Source organism: Lissotriton helveticus, chromosome 6, assembly GCF_964261635.1.
Source record: "Lissotriton helveticus chromosome 6, aLisHel1.1, whole genome shotgun sequence".
NCBI lineage: Eukaryota > Metazoa > Chordata > Amphibia > Caudata > Salamandridae > Lissotriton > Lissotriton helveticus.
Genome location: NC_136067.1, coordinates 949,737,936 through 949,758,643, shown reverse-complemented (window position 1 = coordinate 949,758,643; position 20,708 = coordinate 949,737,936). Strand labels below are relative to the sequence as shown.

At 48.1% G+C, this 20,708-nt stretch overlaps 1 protein-coding gene across 1 annotated transcript in view; it reads right to left on the bottom strand.

The window, feature by feature from the left end:
* HEATR1 (HEAT repeat containing 1) overlaps positions 1-20,708 on the bottom strand; it is a 412,033-nt gene that overhangs the window by 93,119 nt on the left and 298,206 nt on the right. Inside the window, exons 27-29 of the mRNA XM_078648603.1 lie at positions 8,723-8,841; positions 4,697-4,818; positions 2,711-2,839 (exon numbers count right to left, since the gene is read on the bottom strand). Coding sequence (XP_078504729.1) covers positions 2,711-2,839; positions 4,697-4,818; positions 8,723-8,841 — 370 coding nt within the window. The remainder of the gene's footprint in view (positions 1-2,710; positions 2,840-4,696; positions 4,819-8,722; positions 8,842-20,708) is intronic.

The following is a 20,708-nucleotide window of genomic DNA, read 5'->3' as shown; positions in this document are numbered from 1 at the left end:
TAATTTCCGAAGTGAAGGCCCTCACAAGACAGCGCAGACTTAAAGGGGGCACCACGGACGAAGGTACTGATCGTAAATGCAAAGAGGCTGACGTTGGCAAGAGAAGAGGAAGGGGTCTTCTTCTAAGGTTAAAATTACCCCTCGCACAAAATCTAATATAAAGTTAAGTCCACCTCTACCACAAACTCTACCCAGACTGCCTTAGTAGGTGATATTTCAAAGAACACGGGTCAGGGCAGCCTCCTGAGGGCACCTAGCTCCCCAAGCTCTCCTAAGGAGAGGGCAGCTAATATCTTGAATACACCAGATACAGTCCCCGTCAAGACTTTAAATACGCATTCAGCAGTGAGCCACTCAAACAGATATTCCGCTTTGGCTATAAATGAACCTCAAGTTTTGCCTGCGAAATCACTGAAGGCCTCCAACACTGCATCCTCCAACACCACAGATGAACACAACTATGGATATATCAGACACAACATTGCATTCCTTGGCTGACATATTACTTGCTATGAAGGCTGAACTAACTAAAAGAATCACTATGTCTGAGACAAATCAAGCTGAAATGACTAACAGATTTTTAGTCTCCGAAGCGAACCAGGCAGCAATCCAAGCCTCTTGTGAAGTACTAGCTAAAAGGCTAGATGAAGTCACGTTAAGAACAGAGGCAATCAAATTGGAAATCCCTAAAAGTAAGGACACCGTGCGCACTACCACAGTGAACATTGCTAAACTATTGGCTCAGAACCAAGGACTGAAAGACTATCTCCAGAGTCTGGAGAATCACTCCAGGAGGAACAATCTAAGGCTTTTAAATGAACCGGAAGCATTGGAGGGACCTGACAAAGTGGTTTGTGATATCTGTATTAAAAGAGACAGTATTAAAGAATACGACAGAAGTGGATCTCGCACATGAGATACAAAAGGTACATCGAACATCCCTTCAAAAGGAACCTCGACAGCCAAAACCAGTGAAAGATACTGGTTAACTTTTTAACTTACTCAGTTAAGGAGCAGATTTTGTCTTCCGCTCTTAAAGAAGGTACCATAACCTTCAAAAGATATTTTTAAAGCCAATATTGATGTTAATTTTTCACTAGTCTTTTTTGGGGACGATGGTTTATTTTGTCAGACAGCACCGCAGGCTCATCGTGGGTTACTACTATATCTGGTACTACTTGCACGGAGAGAGGTCTGTAAAGAGTGGAAAGACCTACCTCCGAAGAGAGAGGACTGGCTTAAAGCCACAATCTGACAAACATCTGTCTGCCCCTCACAAGATGAGGACGTAACCTAAGATTAATATAGCTGGTCCTATGATTACATCAAGTCCCCATACAAACGGGACCGGTCGGGCGACCTAAGCAGGTGCGGTAAGCCGGGAGGCCCACAGATCGAAACATCGGCTTCATAAGACCCACAGAAGCTTATTGATGAGAAGAGGACTAAAAAAATTAAAATTAAAATAAAAGAAATTAAATCAAGCCGTTCTTTCCCGCGTTCATTGGGTTTATGGACAGCAGCTAAAACCCCCCTGGCCCCTGACGTAGTAACCTAGTATTAAAATCACACCCCAGACAGAGATGTAATTGCTGGCCTTGTTGAAATTTGGCCTCCACTAGTGTAAAGATGTATGTGAATAAGCCAAGAAATCTTTGATAGGGCATACTCGCAAACATTGTTGTAAAAATTAATCAAAAATAGCGTCAGGACCCCCTTGAAAGAAACAGCTTGTAAATCAGAGTCCGGGGTGCTTATAGACTAAGCCCACTATCCAAAGATTCATCCATATAGACACTGCATCAGAGGATCTGCCAGAGTGAGATGGGATAGCGGGAAGACTAAAACCCATGAAACTATCCAATACTATCTAATTAGTTTCCCAGGTCTCCTGCAAAAAAACAATGTCATACATTTTTACAAACGTTTGCCAATCGGGCATTAATAACTTAGACATATTAAATCAGTAGAGACTAAGGGCCACATGCATCAATAAAAAAAACGGTCGCAATTCCCTTTTGCAACCGGTATTTTTGAATTTGGAATGCATCATGCCAAATGCAAAAATTGCAAATTAAGTTATCGCAAAATTTGTGATGGTAATTTGCTAAAACTTTGAAAAATTCACAAAAGTGCATTATTAAAAGTTCCATGTTGCACACATACATGCCCTTGGGGCATGTGTGTGCAACATGTGGTCACATGCTAATTTCAGGGGTGCATCAGGGTGATCTTTTGGCACCCTAGCAACTGCATGCGCAATTTGTGAGTACCTATTTGGAACTCGCAAATTGCGCATGCAATTCCCATGGGTCTCTAGGCCCATAGGAATGAATAGGAAGCAATTCCCTAATTGCGATTCGCAATTTGCAAATCGCAATTAAGAAATTTGTAAGAATTGCTAAAATGTTAGCGAAACTAACATGCATAGGCAATTGTGATTCCTTAATAGCGATTCCTTAATAATCGCTATTAAGGAATCGCAATAGCCTAGCTTGATGCATGTGCCCCTAAAGCATCAAAGAGGTTAAAAAAATAGGGGGTCCATATCCCAGTAACAATAAAACCATAACACCAGAAAAGAGGAAATGTGGGATAGGACACCAGACTATACAAGCAGAAAAAGAGCTATGGTGGTCAAAATTAAAATGCATAAAATTAAAATTCTTAGTTTGTGTATGTACTTTAACCTGTTTTTTAAACTACATACCTGTATAAGAGCTGGGATGACAGTCTGTACAGTCTTGTTGATGACTTGGAAACTGTAGGTATCATCCAGACGCATTATATTTGCTCCCATAAAGGTAAAAATGGGCATAATATTGTGGAGAACTTTATCCTGAAAACAGACACAGTTGTAGCTTAAATAACAACCCACTGAAACAAAGGTGTTCTTCAACTGCATTACAGATATTCAACACAAAATAATAATTGTCAATATCCTCTGTGATGATATATTTTCCCCATTCTGACTGTATCCGGGATTTCACATTTGCAGCCTACTAATCACATCAATTTGGAGGTTTTCATATCTTACAGGAGGAAAAAGAAGACAGTCTACCATCCAATCATCCATAGATGCTTTGAATACACTTACAAGCAAAGTGGGCATAAAACGTGCATTTGCAAGCACAGGGAATATTTATGAGGAAAGTAGTTTGAAAATAGAGCGCGGTTTGAAAAGAGCACCAGCATACAATGGGAGCCTGTAAAGTATTAGAATTATATAAAATGTAAGTTCATGGCACTTTAGAACAAAAGAACGCTGACTGTTTTTCAGGATAAGAGTAAAGAAGAGGTAAAGAGCTCTGAAGGGGAAGTGAATATTTTTAATTTAGTAGCTTCCTACATTGTATTAAAATGGAACTTGGAGCCAAGATGCACAGTTCGAGCATTTTGGTGACGAAACCTCTGGCAATGAAAACAACATCTCCAAAAGGGAAGCGCAAGATTTTAAAAGTTCGAAAATTAAACTGTTTTTGGAGCACTGAACTCTTGACTTTGGGTTTCTAGAGTCTCACAAATGTCCCATGCATATCACCACCGACCACTCGTTCAGAGCTTCTTCGACAGCCTCTGCACCTGATTCTACACAGGTAAACACTAAACACTTTTAAGACAGTCCTACATTATAAATGTTTAACCGAAGAGTTTTGTATGACCGTAGCAACCAATTTTAATGGGTCTCAATTTGCAACCTACCTCATGTATATTAATGCGGTTTGTCGAAATGTGACCATCTACAAATAGATATCTTGTGAACCAACCTATTGATACATGTAAAATGTAAAATGTAGTATACTTGTAAAGCGCACAGCTGCCCCAGCAACGGGGCGTCCCGGCGCTGTATAACTCTGGGGAACCCGTCCTGGCTTTCCCTGTGGGATGGTCCCTTGCTGGGAGTCCCCAAGGTGGAGCCAGGCATCCCCGGAATTGGTGGGGCCGTTGTGGAGATTAGGCAAGCTAATGTCCAGAGTTGCCGAGTGGAACCCCTGATTAGAGTAAGCACCGAAGCGAGATTTATCGAGTCCGCTGACCAAGGTCCACGACCCTGCCGCGTCGGGAATTGAACCCTGGTCCCAGGCTGACTTCTGCTCTCAGGCCTGCCGCCTCTAACCAGTGAGCCACACTACTCCACATAGGTTGCCACTCAAAATACCAATGCATTCAGCACTTTGCACCCATTTCTACACAATCCATTTTAGTAGATTCCTAATATTAAATAAGAAATAGCAAAAAGTTATTTGATGCAATTTATGATTTCATATTAGGAATCTTTGTACATCAGGCCCCTACAACTCCAAATTCATAATCAAAACGTCTTCATTCCCATAAATGTATCTGGTAAAGGACCTATCCAGGTTTTAGGTGCAAACATATAAGGCCTATCTATCATGGCAAAGGTTTTTTTTTTTTTTACTTCTGAACTATACAAATGAGGCTGAGAATGAAATTGCAACTAAAGCTGATCTGATGTCTAGCAAAAGCATGAAACTTGTGAGCACGAGAGGGATGATTGGTGGTAAAAAGGGTGAGGTACAGAAATGGAGAATAAATCTAGAACTCAAATGCAACATATAAACTAATCTAAAAAGATGTCTGTGACTGTGCTTTGAGAGGTGTGCACTTCTTAGAGAAACAAAGTTGTAACATTTGAGAGTTGCCTTTATAAACATAAGGTGAAAACATCACTCACAGGAAACATTCCAGCTGCAGCACCCAGGAGGAGCAGTGCATGGTGATGGGTCTGAGGCATGTTCGACACCCGGACACACTGGACAATCAGCTCAACGTTAAACCTTTCTTCATCAAGAACATCTGGCAGGGAATGAAACCAAATAGCAGTCATGTACATTTTTCACTACAGGCAACGGAGAGGCCACAACAAACCTATAACAAAACATTGCAAAAGGTAGAAGCCAGATTAAGCTTATTTAATACTTGTAAGGAATCATGGAGAAATTGTATTGAGGTTGCTTGGACAAGATGGTAGCCAAGGTAACAGACTGCTATTGCTGTCTTATGCTTAGTAACAATCTGATAAACAGAGAAAAGGACTATCATAATTTGATGCTGAACTCCTTTTGGGTTTAAAACAACCTGTGTGCGGCCGCGCTCCATATTGGATTAGCACTCGCCAATAGCCTTCTGCTGTGGGCTGCAAAAGAAATACGACTCAGTAGCCCCCCTGTGTACTATGGTCAATGTGGTACATCTTTGCAAAGATGCAATCTTTCCAGTAAAGGAAAGTTATTAGCTATTAATTTGTTACAATATTTCATTTTGTATATGTCCCAGACGCGTTTGAGTATTTTATGAGCTCTTCAGTGGAGCACAGCAGGTACTGTGGGCCCGATTCACAGAACTAACTTAAGACAAAATCCTAAACTTACTACCATTTTGGTATTCACGGAAGGCACTTACTCATTTCGGTATCCACAGAAGTTAGGAGTCCTAACTTTAGGACTACTAAATGACTTCTGTGAATACCGAAAGTCTTAAAGTTAGGATTTTTCTCAGTTTAGGAGTAGTAAAGTTAGTAAACTCATTCAGGTTCATAGTATCGCACTAGTCGCAAGATTAATAGCCATAAAAAGAGACTAAACACCAAAAGGCGGAGAAGTGTGGCTCAGGGGTTAGAGGCAGCAGACCCGGAAGCTGAGATCGGTCCTGGACCAGGGTTCAATTCCCCGCCTCGGCGGGGTCTTGGGCTAAAAATTCCACGGACTCGATAATTCTCGCCCCGGTGCCTCCTCGACTCACGGGTTCACACTCTGCGACTCTGGGCAATAGCTTGCTTAATCTCCACAACGGCCCCTCGCGGCGGGATGCCTGACTTTCACCATGTGGATACCCTGCTATCTCACTGGGGAATACCAGGAAGGGTTCCCTAAGCAAGCGCCGGGAAACCCACTGCGGGTAGCTGTGCGCTATATAAGCTCAACTACATTTACATTTACATTTACAAGGCAATCACCATGAGGGAATGTGGTTGCCATTTGCTGGTGGTAATGACCAGGCTTAAACCCTAAGGGGTGAGATCCCCAAGGCACTGCACTGCACTGAAAAAAGTTAGGGGAGAACATTTCTTCAGATATGAACTGCTGAAGCAAAGATTTGGAGTATAGAAGCACTGGATCCCCATGTAGTGTGCATACAAAGAACCTGAACTCAGGGAACTGGGATGGCAACTATATGGTTCTAGTGATATCACCATGGCCTCACTTCCGATTTCAAGATGGATCCAGTGCCTTCTACTGGCATGGAAGAGTTATGTCAAAAGTTTCTGCATTCAGTCTAGAGCCTGTGGTATTCAAAAGGTGATAAATCTACAGGAAGAAGAAACTATAAGAAAAAAGGTTCTTGGAAATTGCTTCTTTAATTTCAAAATAATCAACTGTATAGAAAGTGGGTAACTAGAAAGCTTTCCGCTGGAAGCCTAGGAGCAAGCACATTTTTCTTCTTTGGAAAATAATCAGGTTTCTAAAGCTTGCAGTGATTGGGGGGGGGAGGGAGGGGGGGGGGAGTGTGGGAACTCTGGATACAATTATTCACCCACCACACACTGTCTCTGTGACATCCACAGGAAGGACTGGAACCTGTGTCAACATATGTGGAGATGGGAGTCCTAGGTTGCATAAGCAAAGACTACCGAGTAAGTTATGTGGATGGCAGGGTGCATCCACAAAGTTTACAGATTTCAAGAAGGCAAACTATGTCCATACAAATACAGAACCAAAGGTTGTATAGAGGAGAAGACTGGAGGCTTGGATGACTAAGCTGAATGGCTAGGTCTAAGACTAAGGGAATGGAGGCCCTGTCTAAGAGCTGGAGACAGCAAATGTCTATGATGAGACATATAGGGAAGTCGGAATATGCAACAGATCCAGAAGTGGACTGTAGATGAGGTTAACTTGAAACTCCATGGTCCGATCCCCTTAGTGGATCCCAGTACAGGAGCATGAGACAAAGCTTTTCTAAGGCCCAGTAGGTTTTAAGCGCTAGGTACCTCAAGAGACAGACATACCTTTGCAGCGTAGAACACCCGTCAAAACGTTTGGGAACTGGAAGGGGAGAAATGATTAAAAAACACATCTTACTTTTCCGCCAAAACAGTTTGTGTTCAGAACAAAATTCTATTGATGACCTAGGACTGTGGAGACATCCTTAAGCGTAGTGTTGTGTTTCAGAAGCCTATAAACATTGCTTCTTGGTTTCAACTCAACTGGGACCGGCCCTGATACAGAACCAATGGTCTTGCAGGGCTTTGATAACTACTTGTAATAGGCGTCTAATTGTACACACAATGCACTATTTGGGCCAAGAAGAACCAAACTGCAGTCCCACCTGAAGAGGTGATTTTTTATTTTATTTATTTTTTTGCAGAGTTTTATATAGCGCAAACTAGACCCGAACCGAATCAGGTATCAGAGCGCTTTACATATTTTTCCAGTTACGTTACATTTCCAGTTACTTTCATTTTAGGCACGGGGAGATTAAGTGATTTGCCCAGAATCACAGGAGGTTTTGGCGTCGTTACCGAGACTCGAACCCAGATCCCAAGGCCCGAGGTCGAGCGCCCTAGCCGTTAGGCCAACTCCTCTCCCCCTTGCCCGATTTAGAGGCATCTGCATCAGGCTTCATGGTCCTAGCCAGCACAGCACAACAGCACTCTTAGACTCATCCCTTAGATCCTGCAAAAGCCATATCAGTGTAACCTTCAACACAAATAAAGTGCTGAGGACAGGAATGAGCTGGTGTGTGCTTTCCAAGCACATTTTAGGTGAAAGACAAGAGCTGTTATGATCGATGAGCTCAGCCATACTGGACTTGGAGTGCCATCAGAGCATTCACTTCTGTTTGGTTATACCAGAATCTTGGAAGATCCCAGTGACTGGACGCATTAGCATCCATCCAAGAGTATGAGAAATAACTGAACAGTTTGCATGTGAGGAATCGTTCTGGAATCTTAAAACAGTATTAGTCGAAGCCAGTGTTATGTAGCACAAGAATCTTCCGAAATTAGAGAAAAGTCTGGAAGCAGAAAAAAATAAAAATCTTTTAAAAATGCATGCTGCACATTGTGCAATGTGCCACAGTATAATTAGTTGGCTATCTCTGATACCTTTTGAAGAGAAAAAGAGGATGGGATGACAGAGTGGGCATGTACATGGGGACAGATCAAAGCTAATCACATGTTTGGGCCCCCTGATGCTATGGAAGATGTTCTCATTCTCTTGCCTAAAATAAAAAGATATCCCAGATGTTTGAAAGAATAAGGTCTTGGGACATATCAGTGTATTTTTCAGGAGGATGAAGCGCAAAACCTGCGATCTGCAAAAATAGCTAATTATCTGAGTCAGCTTTCCATTTCACAGCCAACAACAAACCAGTCACATTTAAAAGAAGGAAATTACTTCAAGAGTTAAGGAACTTCAAATGTCAAACGCTGCAAGACTATCAAGTTTACAGGCAACATATTATAGAGCATTTGTTACCTAGCTAGCTCTGAAGCTTAGGAATGCCTTTAAATGATCACAATCTTCAATCATGAAATAAATGTGCATAAATATTTTATTTGTCCTTCATTAATCAAATATTGTAGTGAACTTCATTGTCTCAAAGTCAATGAATGCTTATGGAGCCCTCTCAACCACATTCAACTGCACTAATCATGAAAATATAAAACACAAAGAATTCTCACAGTTCGTTCGATCATTACCTGCAGGGATCCTGCCTCCATCTGGGGATAGTTTTTGACAAATGTTGAGCATACAACTCAGAATAAGTTGTTTTGTGTATTCCAGGCTTTCTTGCTCAGATGGCATACACTCCAAGCATCTAAGAGTGGCAGAAAATGAGAGTTTATAAAACAGGAAATTAAATTGTGCCCTGACAGGGTACGTTTTTATGGTTTGACCACAGTGCAGCACATTGTAGCAAAGGTCACAGCAGCCTTGAGGAAAATTCATTGTGAAGCAGCAGCTTTGCTAATCCCCAAGACTTTAAGGCAAAGATAGAGGCCATGTTAGTAGTTCTGAATAAAAGTTTACATTACATTTTCAACCACTGAAATAGGTGGATATATGACAGTTGTGTGACTGTATGAGATGCCCTTAGTAAGAATGGTTCCAGAACAAGCCATTCTTTCTCAAAAGCGACATGAGCAAATTTTCCTGCAACAACAATGATATAAAGATTATCCAGAAATTGGAAAAGCCTTCAGACCGCAATACATCTGGTCTCTGCCAATACCAAGAGTCACTCAACAGCATTTTTTACAAATTCACATGAAATTGAACCACTCAAAAACAGGAATCCTTGCGTGTGGGTTGTAAAAAACATGTAACCACACGTCAGACTGGCCTAGAGACTGAACCTCCCCATACCACATAGACTTAAGTTAGTAATGTAGGTGCAATTATGGATTACAAACCGACTCCAAAGTGAAGTACACTAAGTGACCAAAGTTGTTTTCAACACTATGAGACCATATTAACATACCTTTCCCTAACTGGGTTTCCACCCCAGGGTTCAGGGTTCAGGCCTCAGCAGCTCTAGTGCTCTCATGCTTAGAATCCACCAATGGGTTCCATATCAGGTTCACAAAGTGTATAAATCAATGATCTAAAATAAATCCAGAATTCTGCTTTCTGACAAGTTCCCACCCTGAATAGAAAAGTAACAGTATCACTGCTACCCTTGAGGTCCCACGCTGGTGACCAGTGTCAAGAGCAATTACTTTCAAAGCTCTCTGCATCACCCACCAGGCAATCTACAGTGCTGCCACATTCTCTCAATAGTCCAGACTTGGGTATTGCCATTCTGAATTGTTCTGCCTTTCAGAAGAACCAGAAAAAGTGGAAGCTTCTTTTCTGTTCAAACTTGCTAACAGTGGAACACCCTAAATACGAAAAAAAGGTACATTGTAAGAAACTAGCTTTATGAAAAGCTATAAAGATTTGGCTTTCCTTAAAATATTACTCAACTGACCAAGTCTATAAGAAGCTATGAAAGTGTTCTGTATAATTCAATCATATCTCCAGCTGGCTTGGTCCTTTCATTGTTGGGTGGATTCTAGGCAATACTCCTGAGCACAGTGCTTCCAGTGGGTTTAGGCACCATCAGTTTTATTTAGCATTTTTATAGTGCTGTGTTGGGGTGTTGTGTTGGGGACTGTGAAAGAGTCTACAGTGGGTTAGCCCCTGTCTCTGTGTTGTGTATTCCACACAGTATTTACCCTGCTCATTAGTTTAAACGGTTGACACAATGCAATCTAAAAATGTAGAGTACCTGCATGCACGGTTGCATCTGCTCTCTCACTCTCTGCGACAGCCCATGCTTATACGCAGAGAAGTTCAATGCGCCATGCTTATAACGGAATTTTAAACCTTTTGGATTTAACGGTTTTCATACAGGTAAAACAACAATAAAAACCCTTTCAAACATGTACAAGACGAGTACCCATGAAACGGATGCAAATTTGGATAAGAAGTCCTGAATAAATAATGCTAACCATTTAGCTTTTCACCTTACAATCCACAAATGGGATTCTGGGCCTTGAAATGGTTAGAAAAGCGCAGTACAAATAGAAATAAAATACAATATCCGTGGCGTGGCCAAGATAGCGGGGTGGTGAGATGCTCTTCACTATATCTCCCACCGGCCACCTGTTTTTTACAATGTTTTCAATTTCCAGTTAGGTAGTGAACCATAGTCACTGCCTCTCGGAGTAACAGGGGACTTGCATTACTCCTTGGGAAAATTGAATGAGCATTGCTGGGCAAACAATACGGCTGAAGGGGCATGCTGCAGGGCACAATGGCAGCCCTGGATGCACAGCTGCAAAGACAGAGGTTCTGGAGCCCTGCCCTACGTAGGGGGAGGTGAGACTCCAATACAACAGCTGGGTGTCCGCTGCTGCACTAGCTGATGCACACTGGCGTGAGGTGAGGATCCCGGGACGATTGCTGGAGAGAGGGTCAGCAGTCAGATGGCCTGTGTGGCCTGCTTCTGCATAATGCAAAATGGCGAACGAAGCACCTGGGCCTCCATACACTTGATTGATTCTGGACACCTGGCGGGACCATGGAGCCCTGGAGCTGCAAATAAGGTTGGCTGCGCCCTGTGACTGGATCAGCTGGATGGTACTCTGGGACCCCCACCACTGAACTGCTGGTTTGGGGCTGCTGAAGGTACACATGTGGGTATGAGGGGACCCCAGGATAGCAATAGGGTTATGACTTCAGCAAAGGCAGGCCTTCAAAGGCAGTTAAACACCCGGACCACAAATCAGTGGTGAGAGACTGAGTTCTTTTATGAGTGGGCAAGGTGCTTGCTTTGGCAATCCTAAGGTGCTCTGCTAGGGAGTAGTGTGGTCGAGCAGCCACAGGCTCATCATTGAGGAGTGCAAGACATCTGAAAATCCACATGATGATCAATAAATGAGACAAACGACTCAAGAGAGAGATCCACACCAATTTATAAAAATAGCAAGTATCTTTATATATGTTTAGGTATCAAAAGAGAATCATTCAGGTAAGTACGTTTTTAACTATGAATTATTTTTTGTTCAAAACTTTAACAGTGCAATTTCTGGAGGCTGCAATGTCATCCTATTGGAGGACAAGTCAGCACAGCATACACATATAGTACAGCGACTTACGGCACTCTTCTCCAGGAGTTAAGGTGAGTGGTGGGGAAGGTCCAAGGCAGCATCAGCAGAACACAACCGGCGGCACTAGGGTGACTGCGTGCAGAGGTGCAAAACCGTATTGGGTGCCCACTGTTATTCTATGGAGAATGGTTGCAGTATAAAGAGGCAGCCCTCACTCTTGGGGGACGGGGGGGTCATAAACTCATCTCTGGCAGCAGGCCAGCAAGAACCAGACAGTCAACACCTAGGAAGCTTGTAGGTTTTCAGCAGGCCCCTCTAAGGTCCCTTCTGTGTGCATCTATTAATACAGCCAATATTGTCTTCAGTGTGGGTTAATTAATACGAGATGTTTGATACCAAGCACCCCTATTGTAGTGAAGCCTTCATTTAGCTGGGGAACTCGTTTTCACCAGTGCCCCGCCCATGCTTTTAAAATGGCTTCTCTGATTGTCTTTGCCCGGGAGGTGTTCCACCATGAGGAAGATGTTCCTCTGAATGGCCCACTTCCACATGCTCTGAGCCAGATGAGACAACTGTGGAGAGTGTGTACCTCCCTGCTTTTGGATGTAGTACATGGCTGTCATGTTGTCCGTCCGGATCAACACAACTTTGTTGCACAGATGTACTTTGAAGGACTTCAATGCCATGAAGATTGCCATCAGTTATAGGTAGTTGATGTGCATCTTCTGTTGCTGCTTCGTCCACAGTCCCTGCACTGTGTAGTGGAGCACATGAGCTCCCCACCCGTGGAGAGATGCGTCCGTCGTCAGGATAATCTGTGGCACAGGCTCTTGAAACGGTCGGCCCTTGCAAAGGTTGTGTGGATTCCACCAATGCAGAGAGCTGTATGCCCGACCGGTCACCAACACTAGGTCTTTCAACTGCCCGTGAGCCTGATTCCACTGACGTGCCAAGCACTCTTGGAGCGGACGCATATGGAGCCTTGCGTGTGGGACAATGAAGATGCAGGAGGCCATCATGCCTATCAACTGCATGAACACTCTTGCAGGCAGTGAGTGTTGTGGTCTGAACTGTAGGATTAGCGACTGCATGTTGCTTATCCTCGCTGGGTTCGGCTGAGCCGTAGCCGCCAACGTGTCTATTGTCGCGCCTAAATACTGCCGCACATGTGCTGGCTGAAGGTGCGACTTTGGATAGTTGAGTGAAAACCCCAGACTGTGAAGAAGGTGAATGATGTGGGACATGTCGTCCGCACACTGCTGGGCCGACTTTGCCTGAACAAGCCAGTCGTCCAGGTAAGGGTAGACATGGATGTTCTGTCTCCTGAGGTGCGCCGCCACTGTCGCCAGACATTTGGTAAATACTCTGGGGGCTGTGGTCACCCCGAAAGGAAGGACTTTGAATTGGTAATGCTTGTTTTGAATGGTGAACCTGAGGTATTTCCTGTGGGAGGGGTGGAGTGGGATGTGAAAATAGGCATACTTGAGGTCCAAGGTCGCCAGAAAGTCTCCTTTGTTGAGCAGTGGAAGAACCTGTTGCAGTGTTAGCATGTGGAAATGTTCTGAGAGGATGTACTGGTTTAGGGGCCGCAGGTCCAGAATTGGCCGGAGTGTGCCGTCATTTTTTGGGATTAAGAAGTACAGGGAATATACCCCTGTGCCTTCTTCCTCCACCGGCACGAGCTCTATCGCGCCCTTGTGCAGCATGGCCAGAACCTCCTGCTGCAATAAGTGCAAATGCTCTTGTGACATAGGACGTTGCTTTGGTGGCATGTTGGGTGGAGTGTCTGTCAGCTCTAAACAATAGCCGAACTGGATAAGTTGCTTGACCCACCTGTCCGTGGTGATGGAGTGCCACGCTGACAGGAACCGCTGGAGTCTCCCCCCGACAGGTGTTGGGTGGTCGGGGGGCAGTGACAGGGAGTCACTGCTTGTGGTGGCAGAGGAACGGGAACTGTTGTTGCCTCTGCCTCTGCCCTTTGAGCTGTTGCCCCGGTATCCACCTCTGCTCTGTTTGGGGTAGGATGACTGCGCCCCACTTTTGTTGAACTGCGACTGCTGTGACATTTGGCCTCTGGTAACACCCCGATTGCCTGAGCGACGAAAAGTGTTCCCACGAAACTGCTGTGACTGTAGAGCCCCCATGGACTTGGCAGTCTCAGTATCTTTTTTAATTTTTTCCAGTGTGGTGTCGACTTCAGGACCAAACAGCCTGTCAGGGTTGACTGGTTGGTTGAGGATGGTTGTTTGTATTTCGGGCTTGAACCCGGAAATTCGGAGCCACGCCTGTCTCCTGAGCATCACGCTAGTATTGATTGCCCTAGCCGCTGTATCAGCAACGTCAAGGGCGCACTTGATAGCAGCATTGGAAATGAGTTTGCCCTCTTGTATAAGCATCTCAGCCCCTTCTTTGTATTGGTCTGGCAGGTGTTGCAACAGGGTCTCTAGGGTGTCATAATGTGCCCTGCCGTATCTGGCCAACAGCGCCTGTGTGTTTGAAATGCGCCAGATGTTGGCCGCCTGTGCTGCTACCCTCTTCCCTGACGCTTCTAGCACTTTTGACTCTTTGTCCGGGGGAGGAGCTTCACCCGTGGTTTGAGAGTTAGCTCGTTTGCGAGCATTAGAGACCACCAAAGAGTCCAGCGGCAGTTGGCCCCTTATATACGTTTGATCGCCAGGAGCCGGCCTGTATTTTTTTTCCATCCGAGGGTTAACAACCCTAGCTCTCGTGGGTTCCTTAAAAATGTCCGCAGCATGCCTTAGGACCCCCTTTAGCATGGGAAGAGTTTTCACAGTTTTTTCCGCAGTGGAGAAAGTGTCAAAAAGGAAATCAGCTTCCACAGGGTCAGCATGCATATCCACATCATGGTTCTTAGCTGCCCTTTCTATCAAAGCATGAAATGCTGTGGAATCCTCGGTGGGAGACGTCTTGACGTTGAACACCTGAGGGTCAAGGGTTGCCTGCTGATCCCCCTGATCACCTGTGTCCACCCACGAGTCCTGTTGCTCATCAGGCTCAGTGTGGGCTGGGAAATTATACTCCTCATCCTGCTGCTCCCCATCGTCTCCATCTGAATAGGTGGGTGATGGCGTTGCCCCCCGTGCAGGGTGCTGAATGCTGGGTTCGACCATCACAGGAGTATCCTCTTCAGGCCTTTTGCGTTTCAGGGGAATCTTGAAGGCCTCCAAAGGCTGTGACGCCGTAATCTTCCTCTTCAGAAGCGTCAGCTTCCCGGTATCGGCGTCGATGTACTGCTCCGACAAAGAGTGTTGCGGACGCGTTACACCCCCAGCCGGGGGAGTCGACTTCGACCTCTCCGGGTCCTTGGGCACCGATCGCGGTGCAAAGGCCTTTGGCGCCACCTTAGGTGGTAGCGTGAAAAGGATCTGTTTTGAAGCCTGTGGCGTAGGGACAGCCTTGGTCGCGGCGGAAGGGATCTTCGGTTCCGATGCGGAAGCTCTGTCCTTAATACGTTTTAGGGAGTCGGAGACCTGCTTGGTGAAGGAAGCGGAGGGCTTCGTAGACCCGACCGATGTCTTCAGTCCCCCTCCAGAGGAAGACTCGGGCGCCGACACCTTCTGCGTATCCGACGGAGGTGCACTGCGATCCCCGACCACAGCAGTGGACGCGGATGCCGACGACTTCGTCCCGACAACTTTGACCTTTGGTGCCGTAGTGCTAGACCATGGCTTCGCGGCCTTGGCAGCCGTGGTGTCGACAGGCCTTGAAGATTTCGGCACGACGGCCTCAGGGTGAACGGCCTCACCCGTTTTCTTCGGCTTTGGATCGGTGGTCGCTCTCGGCACCGATTCAGCGGCCGTTCGCGAGCCAGGGTCCTCGCCCACCTTCGCCACCGCAGAGGTTGCGACACCTTTCTTAGGCTTCGAGGCCACCGAAGACGACGGCGTCGATGGGGGAGCAGTCGGTTTCGGTTTCGATGGTGCGACGGCCATCTTAGTTGTAGTCGATACCGACAGTTTCGGTTTCGATTTAGGTAATGGCGGCTCCGCTGAAGTGTCTGTGGCCGGGCCGGAAGGCGGGGCCGTGGATATTGGTGTAGGGTCTAGGGTAAGGCCATGTGGCGATCCTTCGACCCGAGCCTTAGTAAAAGTACGAACGGGGTATAGCTCTTCCTCTGAGCTATCTTCCATGGCCCCGTAGGCCTCATCGTCGTCTCCTACCTCCTCGACGATTTCCTCCACGTCTTGGCCCTCTGCGTCCGCTTCGTAGTCGGGCTCAACGACCACCGAAGGAGGCGAAACTTGAAGATGGACCTGTTGCTCGTCCGCTTCTTAATTGACGAAGATGTCCACCGGTGCCGGAGCCGATCGCCGGGCCTCTAGGCGCGCCGAAGCTTGATGGTTTTCTTCGATCTAAACCTGGAACAGGCCATGCAGTTGGCCTCGTCGTGGTCCAGCGACAGTCATTTGTTGCAGACCGGGTGGACGTCGATGTGTGGGTATTTGGAACCACACACGGGACATTTCTTGAACGGACTCCGTTCCATGCCGTCGAAGTCTTGCTGCGTCGACTGGGCCTCGATCCTCGAAGTCTCACGACTCACGGGAAATCCGACTTGAAAGTTGGATGGAAGGGAGGCACCGAACGCGAACAATACCGACGGGTCAAAGAAGGCCTTTTGGCCTTGAAAAACTAAGTTATTGTCGATTCCGAACCGGAGTTAACGAAACCACATCCGAACCCAATGGCGGAAAAAAACTATCTAAGGATGGAGTCGATGCCCATGCGCACTGTAGTCCAGGGGAGGAGCCACCTATCTCGTGATACTTCGAAGACTCTTCCAGGACAACAAGGTGCAATCATCCGGACCCAACACTAGGCGGCGATCTATGCTATAGATATGAATTCAGCAGCCCACATGCCTCGAACATATTAGATGCAGTGACGTACGAGTTACTTACCTTCGGTAACGATGTATCTGGTAGAGACGATTCTAGACGCAGATTCCTTCACGTTGAATTATCGCCAGGGGTGAGACTGTTTCCGGAAACTTTTTGACTCTGCATCCCTGAGTGCCGGGGCCGGGACAGCATCACACGACTCCGCCCAGGCGTCGTCCGCATACAGCGAGGTCACATAAGCCCCGCCCCGGCGCACTTACGTAAGTTTTTTTCTTTTCCGCGTTCAACGCGGATCCGGTCCTTGCTATGGGCCTGTTTGGGCCCCTTTTTTCTTCCCATTGTGTCTTCTTTTGATGGAACAGTGTAGGAATGCCTTCGGGCTTCAAGACTTGGACGTCATGTGGGTGTCTTATGTCTGCGACAGACCCTCACCTCATTGTATGTGGGGTTTAAGGGAGGATCACGGCACCCCTGATTGTGAGGCATGCCAACAGTTGAAGCCGTAGTCACGGCGGGAGCGCCGGATAAAACTACTCTGGACGCGTCTCTCCAGGTCGGCATCCTCCCCTCGGTCAGCTTCGGCGGATGGCTTCAGATACGGCCGTGATGTCGTCCTCGCCCTTGTCTGATGTCACGTGAGCATCGCTCCCCGGTGGGTAAGTGTTGCAGTTTGGTCCCAGGGGCTGGTGTCCGGCCTGCCAGAGGCGTGGGCTCTCCGCGGGTGATGCGGCCCGTGTGTAGTCCTATCCACTGTGATGCACTGTGACGACTTCTTATGCAGGCGCACAACAGGGAATCCACTAAACCACACATTAAGGCACTTCACTGGCTGTCAGTTGCTAAAAGAATTCAGTTCAAGGCCTTGTGTACTGCCCATAAATCACTAGCAGCTAGTACTCCTCCGATTCTTCAATCTATCATCTCTCCGTATATCCCTAGAATATCCCTCCGCTCTGAGGTGAGACATCTTGCCATTGTCCCTAAATTCAATCGAGCACGGAGCGGGGCCATCTTCTTTCAGTCATCACGGCAAAAAGCTGGAATCAGCTCCCCGAAGTTATTCGTCTTGAAGTTAATCATCTTCTCTTCCGCAAGCATCTTGTTTTATTGACCCCCTCTATTCATGCAGTTTTAGGAATTGTCTTCAGCGCTGGGAGGCCTTTGGTAGCTTTATAAATGCGCTTTATAAATGTGTCATTCATTTGTTCATTCATTGGGCGTCAAGAGTCCAGATGGAGACATACGAGGCGGCTTTGCAGGCCTCGCTGGCGTCTCCTCCGCCTTTCCCTCCCGGCGTGTCAGCATATCCCTTGCCTTGCGCGGGGCCCTCCGCGGTGCGGCCGGTGGCTCCTGCCCCCGGCGCCGACTGGCTCGGATCCAGGCTTGGAGCATGAGGCACTGTTGGGGTGCAACCCCTCGGTGGTCCCTCCTTCAGAACACGGCGCCTCTGCCTTGCCGCAAACTCCAGCGGAAGTCCCTGTGGTGTCGCGGGAGGTCCCGGGGGCTCGGGTCGCATCCCCGAGCCCCACTCGGTACTTTGACAAGGTGGCCCTGTCTAAGGCCGAGGTGACGCCGCTACGGCGCCAGCAGCTGCAGTACCGGGCAGCGCCACAGGGGCCCCGCTCCGGGTCGAGGCTGGGTGGTGACCTCTTGTCCATCTCCGGGCCCCTCTCGTCCCGCCTCGCAGGTGGCTGCCTCATCGGAGGGCGAGTCGGAGGTTGAATCGTCCCTGGCGCCGCCACATGGGTTGCTGGGCCACCTCCACCACATTCTGGGCCGAGGCTGGCGGAGGGCTTTGTGTCACTCCCCCGGTCCTTCTCGTTCCTCCACGCAGGCGGCTGCTTTGGCGGAGGTCGAGTTGGCGTCGTTCCGGTGCCGACCCTTGGCCAGTTCGGCTCCGGCTCTACTCCGGTCCCCGGCGCGGTGTGACTTGGAGGAGCACTGTCCGGCGACGTCGGATGGTGTCGAAGTCCTGCCTCAGGCGGCGGACTCTAAGGCTCCGCGCAGGGGTCGTGCCACGGATTCGTCTTTGGACGGTCCTTCTTCTCCGGAGGCCAGCTGTATATTGGTGTCGTCCTCCCCGGAGACTGGCCGCCGTGTGGTGTCTTTTTCACCGGCGTTGTCGAAGGGCATCTCCCCGCTATTTCTGAGGCAGAGGTGTTCTTCGGAGGAGCGGCAGGTCCCCCATTCTTCGGTTCCTTCTGACTTCCAGGTCTGGCCTTTGCCTGTTCCGCTTGGCTTCGGTGACGGCCGCCTTAGTTTGCAACCGTCACCCATGGAGGAGCTGCTTTCTCCACCGCGGGGTCCTACGGAGGCGGGAGGCGGGTGCGGCCTTCGCTCTCGCAGTGTCCACGGCTGGGGGCATTCTGCACATGGGTGACCCGATTGCTCACATTCCGGAGGACCATCTCTTGGAGGTTCCCCACCAGGGCTCTGGTGGGAGGGAAATTTTGCTTCCCTTTGAGGGTTCGCTCCTTTCTTCCCTGACGGGGGCTTGGAGGCGTCCTGCTTCAGGGTATCCGGTGCCTCAGCATCTTCTGCACCGGCACCTTCCGACGCCGCGTGACCTGGCGTGTCTTTCCCTCCACCCCTCTGCCGCAAGTCCACTTTTGCAGACTGCTTTTCCCTCCCTGCCGCCACTGTTCACTCCGCCGTCCCGGGAGGCCCGCTGGCTGGACTCTTGAGGGTGCAACATGTTCCCCTCGACCAGCGCTGCCCTGCGGGCCCGTAACACCTTGTGTGTACTGACTAGGGCCGCCTCCTGTTTGTGGGACTCAGCTGAGTCTCTGGGATCCGCAGCTTCCCAGGAGACTGTTCAGGTGGACTTACGTCATCATGCGTTGGATGGCCGGGGGCTAGCGGCGTTTATTTTCCGCTCCGTTCTGAACATCTCAGAGGTGCTGGGCTGGGCCATGGCTTCCTCAGTCGCTCTCTGTCGCCATGCTTGGCTTCGGGACCGAGTGCTCCCCGAGAATATTCGGGAGCGACTCATTAATCTTCTGTTTGATGGCAGCCTGTTCCATGCCCCGGCTGACTCAGCCGTCCAAAGGTTCTTGGCAGGGCTTCGTCCTCCTCCTCCGCCTTATCCTCCTCCTTCCCCTCCTCAGTGACTGCTGAGTTGAGCTGGTTCTGGACCTTCCTGGGACGGTCGCTCTTACTGTAGAGTGTGTTTTCTGGCCATTGAGTCCTCCTCGCTGGGACTTGGCATTGTTGGCTGCTGGACGGCCCTTTGTTCACTGTGTGTGTGTGTGTGTGTTTTGCTGGAATTGTTACACAGACTTGGCCCTGATATTAGGCCTTCTGTTTTTTTTTTCCTTTTAGGCTGCTTGTCAAATATCCTGCAGCCCTCAGAGACCCTCTTTAGTGCCCCTGCCCTAGGTACCCCGAGTAACATTTACTAGGGACCTACAGGGGTGCTAAAGTCCTTAATCAATTATAGCACAATTAGATCATACCTTGTTTTAGGAAAGGAGCACTGGCATGGAGGTCTGGCTATCAGGCCACAGTGCACTGTCAGAGTTGAAAATTGGCATCTAATAGCTAAAAATAGGGGCAAAAGGTAGAGGGTAACTGCAACAAAAGCCCAGTTTCCTACAATCTGCAACCACTGACGCCTCAAAGCACCTGTGCTCCAGAGCCCAAGTCCAAGGGAGGTGACGTGCCAACTGGGTCCCCAAACCTACAAAAGTTGAACCCATCTTTTTTTTTTTGCAGAGTTTTATATAGCGCGAGCTAGAACCGAACCGAATCAGTTATCAGAGCGCTTTACATAGCACCAGTTATGTTACATGAGGACACACTTTCATTTCAGGCACGGGGAGATGAAGTGATTTGCCCAGAATCACAGGGGGTTTTTGGCGTCGTTACCGAGACTCGAACCCAGATCCCCAGGTCCGAGGTCGAGCGCCTTAGCCGTTAGGCCAACCCCTCTCCCCATCTTTGGGTTTGCCCAGAAGTCACAGCCTGCAGCCGCTTTCTACAGGCCCCCTTCAACTGCGAGAGACTCAAGCACCGGATCTGATGCCAAAAGAGACCCCGGTACCCGAGCTAAACAGCCCGAGAAGTGGACCAGAGATGTCCCCATGTGTCCGAGGATCTAAAGGGTCGAGCCACTCACTAAGTTCCCGCGGACTGGTCTTCCAGTCCCTGCTGGCAGCCTCTTTGTAATCGAACCGGTCTCCCATTGAAGTGAATGGAACACTGCGTTGAGACACAGCTCTGAGCCTGGA